Genomic DNA, 15,876 nt, shown 5'->3' with positions numbered 1-15,876 from the left:
TCCTTGCAGAGCAAGAGCAGTCACAGCAGCAGCAGGCTTCACCTGTGCTCTTGGTTTCAGAAAGGGAATTTTTCTCACCGAATTTCACTTTACTGTAAGCAAGGAGAAAGCCTTTAAGCACCGCATCATTAAGACTTAAGCCTGTTTCTAAGAAATCAAGACCACCAAAGTAGCTTTCTTTGCAGCTTATATTTCACACCTCAGGAGACGTTTGAAAACACGCTTCTAATTATCTTGTCTCGAGGAAGATTAAAAGATGATTTATAAACAAATGTACCATTTATCACATCACATTCTAAGCACAGAGTGGGGGAGGACATGCACGAAAACACAGCTTGTGCAAACTTGCTGGAAGTGTCATGGAGAAGAGACAAAGTTAGTCAGTGTAATAATACCTTAATAGATGCGCCTGCAAAGCGAGAAAGTTGTTTGATGTGCTGTCCCTGCTTGCCAATAATAGCTCCAACTGCCAAAGCTGGGATGAACAGATGAACAGTCTCAGACTCGGGCTGTTGCTGTGGGGAAGAAGGAAATATGCAGTGAGTGTTTTTGAACATTATGAATCAGACCAACAGTAGAACTGGTATGGAACAAGCACGCATGGAAACGAGGGGGAAATCTTCAATGCCCTCTGAAGTCTGGCTTTTTTTTTCCCCCCTCTGGAAATCATGGAATTCACAGAATACGAAAGAACAATTTGAGCCAAAAGAGGATTCTTTTATCTTTAAGGAAATAGTTTCAACTTTAATGCTTAGGAGCCACTTCCTCCCAAGGCACTCATCCTTACCTGTCACTGCCTTGGTGCTTTTCCACATGCAGACCGTGCAGAGGAGGCTGCTGCAAGTGAGCAGGCTGCAGTGGTGCAGCCTAATGCTTTCTAGTGTTCCTAGCGATTTTGGTTGGATTGTGCTGAGAGCTGCACAAATAAGCCTCAGTGTTGCATCTACGCTACAATTTCCTTTGTGTGGGAGTGCTCTGGAACGATAGCCAGCGTGAAAACTGCCAGTGGTTCCTCCTGTGTAACATTATGCAACAGCCGGGGTGCTGGCTGCAGGCCCAGAGCCAGCTGTGAATCCAACACGAGATGATGCATTCCCCAAGGCTGTGCTCTTCTGCACAGTCTGCACAAGAGCAAGCCAACCGTAGGGCTCCAGGTGCTGCACTGAACCATGGCTGTATTACCAGCCTCAGGAGCTGCTTCTGGAGAGCTCCTCTTGGGCTCCTGGAACAGTGCTGAGTGCCCACTACAGTGCAGTGCCATTAATCCAGTCACTCACACTGGGATTACTTCACAAAAGCACTTCATGTAAGCCCTTTTATATGAGGTAGGAAGCATTTAGAACCTCCATTCATGACATTTCCTCCTCAGCTCAATCCTTTTTACACACTTTCAGAATTTGGTCTCTTTCTTCACGCTCAGCAGCAGAGTACCAAAAAGCCCTTTCCCTACAGATGTACTTGCAGATGATGCATTAGCATTGCCCAGTCCCACCACGCAGAGCACAAGGGAGCACCTGCACTCCCATAGCTCTGCTTATGTACCTCCCATAGTGGTGTAGCCCCACAAGCAGAAGCACTAAAGCAGCTTTTCCTATGATACTTTAAGAAAAAGACACGCTGTACGCAACACAGAGCAAAAAGCAGCTGCAATCCTAAAAATAAACTCAAAAAGCAAGCCATCTCAACTTATTTTTAAGTATCCCAGTCCTTCTTTCAAGGGGAAGCACAGCCCCAGTGCACCAACTGTAAACAAATCAGAACAAGATGCTTGTTTCCAAGTTCGACCACTTCATTTTGGTAAACGAGTCAACTGTAACCTCAGGGGAGAAAATTCCAGGCACAGCTCCATGCACCAGGTGAAGAAACCCCAAAATAGGATATTTAGACCAGAAACACATTCTGCCAGTTGCTCTAGGTGATCACAACCGTTACACAATTGAGCCCATGTTTCACACGTACAACGACCTGCAGGCAGTTTGCACTGCTTTAAGGCCAGGTTCCATCCTGGACACCACTTCCAGCCCTCTGGACCCAACACCCCATGGGTCAAGCAGGGCTGCAGCTGGTTTGTGACAGCAGCCAAGGATCCCTGACCTGAATAAGCGCAGAGCCACACAAAGGCAGCCCTAGAACAAGGGAGGAAGCAAGCACAATACATCAGGGCAAGGAAAAAGGTAGGGACAGCCCTTTTAATCTGCCTTGACATTGGTTTGAAACAGTCTTGGAAACTGCACCCTGAAACTGTGTATCTGTATGAAAGATACCAGTCACTATAGTATAAACGTTAAACTGCTTTCCAGGAGATTACTCATTTTCTCCTCTTATTATTACAACCGTCCTGTGAGCGTACTCACAGTAAGTCTTTTTATGTGTTCATCATGAATCCTGCAAGATTTCCAGTAATTCGGAAATGCCACTGTAGATTCTTGGTTGATGTCGTTGCTCTGGAAAGCTGTTCCTACGTGGATAGAAATTAGTGAGACGTTTGCTTCCTCGGCTGTGTTGCAAGTGCTACACCAGCTGCACTGGGTGCAGACTCTTTCCAACCAATACATAGAAAACTTTGCTGCTCATCACAGCAACCGCTGCTTTCAACCACCTACACATCAGCTCCTGCAGAAATCCACTGCCAAACTTTTAGCCCCCACATGCACCTCCAGCCACCACCTTCTAAGCTAGACTTGAACTAGTTCATACAGCACCGCTGGGCATCAAGAACCTGCACAGCTCTTACCTCAGTCCAACTCCAGACATCTCTTCACCATACAAGCAGCTCAAAGTCCTTCACTTTTGTTTGCAGACTATTCCTACCTTCTCTCCGTTGCCTCTCTGCCTGCAGCAGTTTCCCCCTTATTCCCAAAGCTTGATTTCAGCCGCTGTCTTGGTTAGATTCAATCCACCACCAAAATTCCTTTCTGCTGCCTCACCCTTCAACATGAGCAAAGACAGGCAGGAGATTTGCATGTGCCATTCCAGCCCCACAGCAGCCCACTACGGCTCTCACCTCCTGTCCAACCTTACAATTTTGACTTACTGATATTTACTTATTCTGAGTGACCCTCCTTAACATTAAAATTCCATTTTGATGCAATAGCAATATATTTTTATTAGGGAAAAAGGATAAATTGTCCTTTCTGAATTGATTACACCTCGTCATTTTCCACATTGTTTTTTTTTTTACAGAATACGTTTGTATAACCAAATTCATCTCTGGTACAACAATGTAGAAGTTTGGGAAATTCCATCCACTTCTCCACCCACACTGACTTTTAACCAGTCAAAAGAAATTGGTTGATATTTTTCAAAGCACAAGCATCAAAAACAGCAGTTCTTTCTTTTTCTTCTGGCAGAAATCAAGTACAGCAAAAACTTCCAAGAGAATATCATAACACTGACTTCTATTTATTATCTGTCCACCTCCTTACCCACAAAATTTTAAAAAACCTTTTATATTTACTGCAAGACTATTCTCCAAAATAAACACATCAAAATGCAATGCAATGACTACACCACCCATCAATCTCACAGATGCTTTGGGGGATCTTAGGAGGGAAGAAAATCAACTATAATTTAATCTTCTCCATGCCACACCACATCAGTCATGTAGCTTTCCAGGAACTTCCAGCATGAGTTATAGCTGAAATACGTTCCTAGATCTTAAACATATGTTAGTGGCACTAAACTTAGGGAGCTCCCAACATGTGGACTCCAAGCTTCAACGTTCACTCTCATAACAAGGCCAAAGGAAGCTTACTTAAATGTATAATTAGAACTTAAGAGCTGAAATAAATATGCATAGAGAGAGAAGGGAATAGTGTCCATTTGGACTCGAGAAAGCATCCCACGCTTCATTTTTACTTAGAATCATTTTTCTGAAATAGGAGTGCTGTTAAAGAGAAGATTTCAAGGCTGCTGGGGGCAGGGGGACTCGGGACCTTTTAGGTCACACTTGTGCTTAGCAGCAGAAGCAGCACTGTCAAGATGGGTTTACTAATACTTACACTAAAATTGCAGCTTCCCCAGTTTCATAGGCTCCTTAGAGAAAGATGGATTGGTTTGAGTTTTAAAGCACAGTACTCTTCCCAAAGGTAGTTAACTGGCAATAGTTCTTCATTACATTTATTTTTAGGGGCATTAACTGTACAATTGTATACTTGAACATTTAGAAAGCATTCCTTATTGAAGTAGTAAAGCTCCATTAATCATGGAATCAGTAGCAGTAGGTTGTCCTCTGGTTTTGACAACAGGAAGCTCTCCTGTTCTTCCCAGTTCACTGTATTTTCTCCCCACATAACAAAAGTTTGGCTAAGGCCAGCCCTGGGAACTGAGTGCAGGAAAAGACTTTTTACACAGAAATATGGAAAAACAATTGTTAAAATATTTAACCTAAGCTCTCCATGACTTATTGTTCACACATCCACCTTAACTTCTAAAGAAGCAGGTCTCAGAGACCTGTGATGCACAGATGACCTCCTCTGCCCTAGCAACAGTTGTTGGATGGGTTTGGGGCATACCAGCCTTAATCAGGTCCAAATAACACCAACTAAGCTGAGAAGAAGGAAGGAAAAACTGGGGGTAAAGAGGTGGGGAAATGGACACGACACAGACTTTGTTCACTAACACTACATGATTAAATATAAACTGTTGGCCAAATTGCTTTTGTTGAGTTTGACCTGCAGGATTCCTGCCTGCCTGCACCTGAAAAATACAAATTTGGGGGGAAGAGTTCTTTTCGCAGGAAGGTGGTGCATACGGGCAACACCAGGGTGTTCACTCAGATGGAGAGCTTAGTTTCTTCGAATAAGAACAGCACCTCCAGAAACTGAGGTGTCTTAGTTCTAAGAAACTGCTTTTTGAAGAGCACAACAACCAGGAACAATTCAGTTCATGAACAAATGATACTACTTCGCTTTGTTTCTACAAAATCAGTACACTTCGAAGACAAAACAGACTTGATGAGCATTTTGTTTCTATCTAGCATAATTAACTAATGAAAACATTTTTAATGCTATTTTTTTTTATTAATTGGATTCCAATTGCCATCAAAATGTAGCATGGTAGAAGTCAGAACTTAAAATTTAGTCAAGCAATTAAGAAAAGCATCATTCATCTACAAAAATGTCACAAAAGAAGCAGAAAATAGAGGAGACATTAACTACATCGAACAGTGAATTAGGTATTCATTTAAATAAGATTATGTATTCACTATGTTAGCAAAAAGTAGTTGTTACAGACCTTTAGAAAGGTAACTAAATACAGACGTAACATGAGATGTGCTGATTTAAATCAGATTTCTTGCTTACTTAAGTCATGATTGAAAACAGTGATCTAACACAGATGTGCATAAATCCACACCTCTGGATGAAGCAACCACTCCTGCATACCAATAAGCAATGGTTTTAGAGTAGTCCTGCTCTTTTCCCTAGCTGCTTGGAAGCACCTCCTTCCATAATTCCTGCAAGTTCATAAAGAACAGCCTTTACCACCTGTCCCTAGCGTAACAGCCCATACACACTTTAAAAGACCTCACACCTCTGTCTAAGATCTAACCTAATCTGTTCCTAAACCTCGTAACGCATTGCTACTCCCCCATTACTCTGACTTGCCCAAAGCCCCTGCACTCCAGATACCTTCAGGATGGATCTCTTCACTCCAGCCAGACTCTACAAGAGATCCTCCCCCCCGTTCTTCCTCATGATGACATCCCTGCACACACTCTTGCTTTCAGCTTTTCTGCTGCTACATTTGGCTGCTCCCTCAGTCGGTATGCATATCTTCCTGTATATTACAGGGCTACTAAGGAAAATGGCTTTTATATATGCCCCTCCTGTTAACTTGCACATTAATCTTAGTCTATTCTACAAGCCTGCCAATAGTTAGCATTTTTTCCCAGTCATGTTTTTCAGCCTCCCTACAGACTCCTTACTCTATCAAACATATGTGGTTGGTGATGCCATTGTAACACTTGGGATAAGGCTGTAAATCTTTAAAATATTTTACCCACTGAAGTAAATAGGATTTTGTGCCAGACATCAGTGGGAGCAGAATCAGAACGTAGCTGTGCTCTGTTATGAATCTCCAGTATATGTTTTTATTTACTGTAAATGTGCTGCACATGAATTACCTTTGGATGAGGCATTTATTTTATGTCAAAGTCGTGTTATTAATTTCTAGCCAGCATCAGTTTTTTAGCTGTAAGGGAAATTAATTAGGATCTATTCTAAGGCTGAATGAAACAGTCTCAGTCAATGTTTGTCTACCATCTAGCATAGTGGGTTATTGCCTTTGTTGTTGTTGGTTTTAAATAACAAACACATCCATTTTGTGAAGTAAAAGAAAACAACAACCACTTGTAGATGACTGCCTTAAGCCATTCTGTTTTCATTTGCCATCCTCCCCATCCCAGCTGCTGAGATCGCTATCAGCAAGGCAAGGCAGTTTTACCAATGACTTGCTTGGTTTTCAGGATACCCTATGCTTTGTCATTTTAATGTGCTGTTTTAAACAACCTCCCTACCAGATCCAAAGCCAAAGTTTAAATGATGTTTTTGCAACGCATGAGGAATTCATCTGGCCTACAGCTACACTACACTCCCATTAATAAAAAATTGTAGAAAGGGGAAACTGACAAAGTTAAGTATCCTTGAAGACATTCCAGTAAGAATCAGTGTATTAATACAAAATTAGCTTTTGACACTGATGAAAGAAATTCTACTGTATTCATTTTCCAATGCCAACACTAAGACTTCAAGCCTAAATTAGAAACAAAAGGCTTGCTAAGAAAAGCTTAAAGTCTAACCTGACCCAAAACTTCACAACATCCCTGAAAATACCTTCTGAATGCGTCCTGTACATCAGCTCAAGTGGTGCTATCAAGTGTGGTTAAAAACTGCAGCCAAAGCTCTCCCACTCTCTAAGTTTTGTTTTTTTTTTTGTTTTTTTTTTTTTTGTTTGTTTGTTTGTTTTTTTGTTTTTAGAACAGATTTGAACTTGTTCTGTGATTTTGTGGACTTCTGCCATATTCCCTACTTGGAGAGTTCTTAGTTGAAAACCTAAGCAACAACATCTTTCTGAATTTCCAGTTTGGGGACTACCACAATTCAACACCTAAAACTTAGACCAATCTGATTATTGTGCAACAACTAGTACCCTAAGTGACATGGTCTTAGAAGCCTCTTAGTACTACTTTTTGGCGCTGAAGTTTAATGCTTTTCATCACCACTGTCTTCTACCTGGCAAGCCAAGGGGATCTCCTCATACTACTAGAGGTCACTAATGTGATTGCACCCATCAGAAGTCTTTCCAACAAGAAAACCTAGCCAGGAACAAGGAGAATAGAGATCACAGAAGCAGAGAGGGAACATTTTCTGGCAGGTTGGTTATAAGGCATTTCACAAGCAGGAACAGGTCTGACACTTCTGAACATGGCATGAATTTTGTTTTTGCAAAATATGATAGGTCATTAAGAGAAAAAAAAGTAATCTGCCTCCTTTTATTCTGAAAAGTTAACCAAGAGCAGAAACCTACACAAGGAGCAGACCATGAAACTACATACATGAAAACTTTGCTGGTCATTCACAAGCAGCAAACACAGGTATTCGGTGTTACAGCACTGCATGACCACCAAAACTAAAGTGATGATTATGCATAAAAACCCTTGCACTGCAAAAAATTTGGCCCTGACACACTAGCCACTTGGACACTCCAGAATTCTCAAAGTTACACATGAAATGTGTGGCTTCAAAAGATTCAGATACCCATCATTCCCAGTCTATAATGACACTGCTCTCAGAATCCTTAGATGCTGCAGGAAAAACAGGCTGTGAAAACATAGGAAGGTCACTTATTTTTTCATTATGCTAAGAAAACAAGTGGGAGATGGAGCCAGCCACCAGAATGAAATCTTAACCTACTTTTGTTTCTGGCCCGAAGGTACTCAGCATACTGTAATAACAAACTGTTGTTTGGTTCCTTGAGGAATTAAATTTCCCATTTAGTTTAACATTCAGAAGATACTAAGCCTGTAAATTAGAGCTTGGGAGTCTGATGTTCAAGCAAGTGTGAATGAAATCATCTTCCCACCACAAGAATATAGGAGCAGGGGACCAGCAAAAATTCTTCTTGCCTCAGGGAACTACAAGCATTCAAAACTGCAGCGAGGTGCCATTTTTATTTTTTGAAGTGTGCATTTCTGATCAGCCAGTGACTGCGTTACAGCAACCCCAGGACCGTACAAAGAACTATTAAGACTAGTAGGAAGCTTCAGCACCTCAGAAAACATGCTAACTGTCAACTTGCCAGACCTTTGTACATTGCATGGTGCCGGATGCATTTTGACTTCCCACTGCTCTCCTCACTGTAGGTCAGTCCATCTCCAGAGGGAGTATGGTTTCTAATTTCTCTTGACATAGGCCCCTGCCAACACAGCACAGCACGAATGGGAGACTCTGAGACAGTGGAAGGACCAAATGCTTCCACCATGGGACAGAACAAGCCTACAGTTTTATGTAACCTAGGGCAAACTATTTTTAGGTGTCAAATATGCTTTGTTAATAAACATATGAAACTAAGCAAGAAAGGTTTATGCAAGGCACTGAGGTTGCAATCTTCAGAATTCTAACGGGCTGATAGCAGTTGGATAAAGCACTGTTATCCTATAGTGTCTGCTTCAAGACTGTTCATGCTGCACATGTATGGCTTTCATTTCACCGATATAAAACCATTTTGTGAAAACACTGCCAAATCCTCCTTCATTCCCCCCCAAAACCACATCCTCTTTTGGCTGCAGGACAGCTCCTTACAAAATCATCCACTGCTTAAACTAGCCAAATTAGGGCAGTTACTTAGACTACAAAGATTATAGATGCACACACATTACTACCCCTAGGTAGTGGAGATGCAACAGTCACACAAGCTAATCCTATCAAACCCAGACAGCCAAAGGAGCCCAACTCCACCAAGAAAGAGTCAAAGTACCTGGAAACATAGGACAGATTTTCCTCTTCCTTGTCTCTTTCATCTATGCTCAGGGCATCAAATGAAGGCCCTCAATGAAGCAATTTTTCATTTTAAATTACTTTTCTTTCCTGCCAAAAGCACAATACAGTTATTTCTTCTCTTACATCTATGCAACACAGAAGATCTCTTCTTTATTATTTCTGAAAATTACTGGAGAATAAAGAAGGAAACTGTCTTGAACACAACATCTTCTAAGGAGAAAGTTTTCCATTGGCATGTTCCTCACCTGCAACAAAAAGCCTTAAAAGACAATGAGAAAGGAAAGCAACCTGTCAAGCCTAGCTATGCAGGATGATTCTTTGTTAGAGACATTATTTTATCTCCTGGTTTTGTTTATTGCAGAAAACAACCTCTCATTTCCCCTCACCCCTCAAAGTCTCTATATATATCATTGTAAGCTGAAAATTAACTGCAAGGCTTAAAAAAGGTTAGAAAAAGTACATTTTGAAGGTGGAATTCTAAGAAGCTACTGTCACTGTGTTAACCAATACAGAAAGCAGCCTCAGTGTGAGCAGAGGAACAGCTCTTCACCTAGCTGATTTCCACTGAGCAGAAGTTCGGCTGTATCTTAACAGATGAAAAACTGCTTCCTTCTCACTTTCCAGCATGCTTGAGGACATCTACCACGTGACAGAGATCCTTTAACAGGAGCATTAATTAACTCTGCTTCCATGTTTCAGGACATTCAAGGACAGGATGAACTCTCAACAGGTTAAGCCTCCCCTTCCTTATTCCTTGAGATGCCAAATTTTAGACCCAAGGGCTATAAAAGAAAGTTGCAAAATTTCAGTTATAAAAGTGAGGGTGCAACCCACATAACCCCAGTAGATGGGCCAAGTGTATTTAATTTGAATGATTGTGCGTAGTTGAACTCCAAGACAAGGATTGCTTGTTTGGTTGGTGCTTTAAACTCTTCAGCTTTGCACAAGAACAAACTTTTATTCTTGAGAGGCAAGTATGTGCATATTCTCCCCAGAGTTCATAAGACAGAAGCAAGTTCATCAAACAACTCTGAGCAGTGCAACACTACATCTGAAGCAGCCTGTCTGGGATACTTCTTGAAACGCTTTTTGTGATAACTGCTTTTGGAAGATTTAAACGTGGGCATATTCATTTTTGCAAAATCTTTTGCCTTCCTCCTCATGCCTATCCCAAGTCTTTGTGCAGACATTCAGCTCATGATGTCTACAAGCAACAGTAGGCAGACTAACAAAACTCTTGGCAACTGTGCACACGTGAGCATTTGTGTGCTGAGCTAAGGAGAAAGGTATGAAGTGGTGGTTCTCCAGACCAAGAACAGCTGGACAAGACATCAACTACAAACAGGCACAGAAAGGCTATGAGTCCATACTATTGTCACAAAAGGATATCAAAAAACCACACACATTGGTAACATCAGAATTGTAAGAGTGAAGTCACACCAGTTTGACAGTACCAAGAGTTTTTAAAGACAATATTCTTAACCAACACTTTCCAACTGCTACATTCTCCTCAAACCTTAAAACATTTCAACAGTTCTCACACATTCTGATTTACTTGCCTTTCTGGCTTACAGAGAAAGCATGAAAAGACCAAAAAATATGCAATGCCATTGCATCCCATTTACATGGCTACACAATTATGCAAATGGATTCTGGCTTTGAAAACAGAATAAATTGAGTCGCAATATGAAGAATGGTTGTTATTGATAGGTAAATATTTAATAATGGTTATCTGGCACTAGACACAGTGCTCAGACACCATTGGCCACATACAGCAGACGTGCATGCATATATGTTGATATCTAAACAAGCAGATATCACAGACTCCCCATGCCTTCCTGTATGCACTCTACCACCAGGACAAAGGGAAAAGCAACAACCAGCTTCCTAGTGAGATAAACTGCATCTCCCACCCAAAATTAGACGGGGCTGTGCACAGTAAGACTTTGATGCTACCCACTAGAATGAATCATTGTGGAAAAGGGATCAAGAGAGAATGAAATATCTCCATCAAGTGCAAATTGCTCCCATGAGCATAGCTGAGGCCAAAGATCAAACACTGCTTTACATTTACCTATCACTGCAATCTCTTAAGATAAGGGGCAGTTCCTGTTTACGCTCTTGAGAACCAAGTTTCTTTGCGAACCAGTTCCCATACAAATAAACAGTAACACCTTGTACCTAGAAAATAAAGCATCTAAAGGATGAACTGCATATGGAAATCCCTCTGTAAGCACCCAAAATCCATGCATCTCCCTCTTCTGACTCAGGAGAGAGCCACTTATAAGTCCATCTCCACAGCATCATGAAGAAGGTCCCATGGATTTGAAGGGATTCAAATAAAAGCTTCACATAATACTCAGGAGGCTCTGGGTTACAGCAGAATCTCCTCTGCAAATTTACACTGATGAAAATAAGACAGAAGTGGGATGCGCTTACTATACCCTAATGCCAGCACTTTTTTCAGAAAGGATCTTCAGCTCCCTGAAAATGGATACTCTCAGCTTACCAGCATTCCCACATATACAAGGGAATCACAAAGCTAAAAGGGTCTTTGCGTGCCCAGATATCTTTGCCAAAAGAAAGAAGTGGCTAATGAATAGCTCTTAGGCAAATGGACAAAGTCTCCTTATGGTTTCTTCATTAATTCTTCTTCTAAGGCCATCTTTCCTTTAATTATTTCCTTCATTTTTCTTCTGCCTTTTAAACCGACACTTCAAGTATCTGCTCTCCTCCTAGACCTTCACCCCCCCCTCTGTGGTTACCTTCAGCCTTTCCAGTTGTTTCCATTTCTTCTTCTAACTACAGCCAGCCCTTTTCACTTGCTCTTCCTACTTCTGCATGTCCCAGTATTCCATTTGGACAGGGACTTAAAAATTATGTTACTAAAAGAAAAGGAAGAGAAAGTAAAACTGAGACATTAACAAAAACTAACTTCATACACAAGCAAGATTTCAAAAGTCTTTATGCAACATGATCAAGCTAAAAAAAAAAAAGAGGAAGTTTTGTTTTCCAAAAACATCCATTTAGAAAAACCCACAACCACCAAAGCCTCATATTTTCCTCATTCTCCACTCTCCAGAGGGGAGAGGTACTCCAAGCAGTCAGGGGGAGCTGGCTTAACTGAAGTCCATGGAACCACTTCCTCATTTCCAGATAATGTCATACACACCTAAGGGAAGGCGTGATAGTTTCAAGTGTTCATACACTTGTTTCAGAAGCCTTTGTCTTCATTTTCAGGGACTGCCTTGGTACCATTCCCCAACATCCACAAAACCAGTGCTCATTCCTGTTATTTTTGAGTTTATCCCTAGTTAGCTCATCATAGATTCAGACTACCTGGAACAAGGGTTGAGCAAACAGCAGAAACAGGAGCAACAGAAACCTCAGACAGCATAGTTCTTCCAGCTACATAGTTTCTGCACTTCCTACGGAGTGACACTTGTTTACTTCGGGACCTGTCCCAAATGTTGCTCCTATCCTATTTCAAAAAACCCACATACTGCCAGAGATCCCAGCAGGCCAAACAAGATGCATTTGTGGGGGAGAGCAGCCCCCTAACAAAAGGGCAGACATGCATAAGACTGAAACTGACAAATTCAACACTGTTTAGGTGCATATTTCAAGGCAAAAGCAGGAAGGAAAAAAAAGCAGGAAAATAATGGGAAAAGTAAACAAGAGATGCAAGGAATAAAACAGTTTACAGTATGAATGTCTCAAGAATAGTAGTGTGCAAATTTGAAGAAAAAGAAAAGTCAACCACCAAAGCAAAGAAGGTTATATACTATTAACAAATCATCTCTAGTTTGTCTTTGAAAATAAATAAGTTGTGACATTCCATTGCAACAACAGACGGCATTTGACATAATGAAAGAAAAGCCATTTTTTTGTCAGTTTAGTCAACCACTAATTGGGAAGGAATATTTGTTTGTCACAGAGGCACTGCTCTTAGCAGCAAGATAGCAAGATAACTGGGCACAAACATGTTTTGGCTTTTTTTTTTTTTTATAAAGCCACTATTATACCCACTATAGATTATAATACATTCATATCACCCAAGTTGTTCATTCCCACAAACGATGTTATGAGTGTGGAATTTTTCCTGTTATTTTCAGTGACATTTTCTTGGCTTCTTCCTCTGGGAAAAATATTTAGGCAATAGATTCCCTTTAGTGCAATTAGTGTAGGCCCACTCGAGTCGTCTGGGGAAGTTCAGTGTGCTGTGCTGTGTATTCACTGTTCTAGTTCATGGAAAGTCTCAGACCTATCTCTATAGACATTACTGTTAAACAAAGAGGAAGGGGAAGTCAATGACAGCATTTATAAAGCTCCATTATCCACTAGTTCAGCATTCATTTCAAAAACTAATCTTAGATTGAGCTTCTAACAACTACCATCGCCAGAAACAGGAAGGAGATGACTAATCTACTACACTAGGTAACAAGGTTTGATTTTCTTGAATAGCAGAACACCTCTTTCCAGAAAAGCTCTGGTGTGTTCTGTAGCAAAAAAGTCACAATTACTGGAATCCAGCACTGGATTCTACTGGTCCTTTTCACATATTTCTTTAAGAGAAATATGGCACATAAATCAAGGCTTTCTGGTGGTTAATCCAAGTCACTTAAATCTACGTATTTAACAACACTTATTTTATAAATCTATAAGCTCTTTTGAAAGCTACTACAACCTACCATCTTGCCAGCTTACACATTTCTGCTTCACAACTACAGATATTTTTTTTTTTATATTTTCTTTCCAGATGAGCAGAAATACTACTACAGATTATCATTTTGTTACCTGCAAACATCCAGCAACTTCTAAGTTCCATTTCATATCTGGTTTCTTTATGTAATAATTCAAGCTCCCTTGAAAATAGGATCTAGTTCCCAAGAAACACTGTTTTCTGGATTCGCTGAGTGTTTCACTAAAGAACCAATGAACATCTGTTCTCAACCACAGCTACATGAAATATTTTCAGTGTGTAAAGAAAGGCAATGAACAATGTTTAGAAAACTGACAGAACACAGCTGTTATCTTCTCAGGTCTTTGAGGTAATTTGGCAAAAATCAGCAATTCTGTTTGTTTTGAACATCAGCACTGTACAGATTAGCATTACCATCCACTAATCACCCGAAACTGGAGACTTGTCTTACCCCAAATGGTGGATATGAAGCAGCAGCAGCAGCAGAGGCAACACTCACTGCAGGAGGTGGTATTCCTGAAGAAGAAGGTGGGAACAGACCCAAGGCATTCAGATTTAATCCAGGAATTAAATGTGCTTGAAGCTGCAATGGCAGAAGAGTAATTTTAGATTTATGGTTCTGATTAAGTTTAACCAAAATCCTAGCTGGCGTAAGCTATTAAACTTCTGAAAAGATGTCAGTATGTTCCTTAATCCTCACCCTAGCCCCAAACTCTCCCCACCTCCAATACCTCAAGGACCCAGTTTCAGACTTATTTCCCTAACATATGTACAGGCCAATAATGTTAAAAAGATGATTTTCATTAGAAGAGTCAGCTAGGAATTCCTTACTACAGCTTGAGTGATGTGTATCACAAACTTCACAGCAAGGAATTCAGGGAATAACACCATTTACTTTCAGAGCAAACAAACAATCAGAGACAATCATTTTGGCTTTATACTAAATAAAACAGTCATGTACAATCAGAGCCCATGAACAAGTCCTGTTTGATCATGCACACTACAAACCTTAACTTCCCTCCCATGCCTGAAAAAGATGAACTAAAGCTAGAGAAGCATTAGCTATGCAGTTGCATGTCCCTTACTTGACCACACACGACAAATGGTAGCACCAAGTACTAGGAAGCATGTGTTTACTGCAACAAAACTTATCAGCATCATCTTTGACTTTATCAAGTTATTGCCTGTTAATACAACCTCTCTTTAAAAATATTTCACCTTGACACTGACACCATCTCAGGCCATCAAGGTAATCCAATTGTGAGACACACAAAACATCCCAAAAACTTTACTACTTATAGCCACAAATAACTAAGCTTGAAATCAACTCAGTAATTAACTACTGGAGATAGTTTTCCACTTGCCACACCTTTGACAAACAGCAGAGCAAAGCTCACTATACGAGGCAAAGACATACCACATAAAACACTTTTTGTACTTGTGTGTAGTTTATGTCCTGCACACAGCATGGGAAAGAAGGGAAAAGCAGAAAATTTTTTCTCCAGCCAGTAGAGAAACCATAATGAATAGCCATTTCCATAGAACCAGAGACTACCATAAAGCTGAAACTTTCCAGTCTGATCCTAGACCATAAGATTTGGTTATATGGACACACAAGAAGCTTTTCATGGCTTATCTGCAATCTCAGTTTTTTCCCCAGTATGCGTTAATAATACTTTGGCAAACTAGTGAGGTGTGCTGGTTTTATTATATAATCACCAATCACTGAATAATTGAATGTTTTTACCATCTATATAAAAAAAACTTTTAACACAGCCATCTTAAATTAAATAATTGAAAGCAGGAGAGATCCATCTTCCACATGTTATACTTTTAACATCAAGACACTAGGGATCATGGCTAAGCAACTTATACAATATGGCATGTGAACCACAACAGCACAAACACACATTCTTTTCAGGCTTCTGCAACAATGACAAAAACGTAAAATCCTCATTCATATCCTCAATCTAAATCAATTTATCTTAGAACAAATTAGCAGAGGAAACCCTCATTAAAATAACAGATGATAATTAAAAAAACACCCAGGCCTCATAAACAAATACAGACGGCAACAGAAAAAAATATCGAGAGGAAAATTCTGTTCACTAGAATTTTTCCCCAGAGACTGCAAACACCCACAAAGATGTCTCAGAAGGAACAAAGCTTCACACA

General features: G+C 40.4%; 1 protein-coding gene across 1 annotated transcript in view; it reads right to left on the bottom strand.

Moving 5' to 3' along the window:
• Positions 1–15,876, bottom strand: part of IGF2BP3 (insulin like growth factor 2 mRNA binding protein 3) — a 104,922-nt gene that overhangs the window by 12,115 nt on the left and 76,931 nt on the right. The window contains exons 10-11 of the mRNA XM_065753513.1: positions 14,153–14,284; positions 396–515 (exon numbers count right to left, since the gene is read on the bottom strand). Of these exons, the coding sequence (XP_065609585.1) occupies positions 396–515; positions 14,153–14,284 (252 nt within the window). The remainder of the gene's footprint in view (positions 1–395; positions 516–14,152; positions 14,285–15,876) is intronic.

This window comes from Cyrtonyx montezumae, unplaced genomic scaffold (assembly GCF_038088225.1).
Source record: "Cyrtonyx montezumae isolate F1298 unplaced genomic scaffold, pur_monq_1.0 scaffold_8, whole genome shotgun sequence".
Classification (NCBI taxonomy): Eukaryota; Metazoa; Chordata; class Aves; order Galliformes; family Odontophoridae; genus Cyrtonyx; species Cyrtonyx montezumae.
The sequence above is the reverse complement of the archived record's forward strand: the minus strand, read 5'-3'. Positions and strand labels throughout refer to the sequence as shown.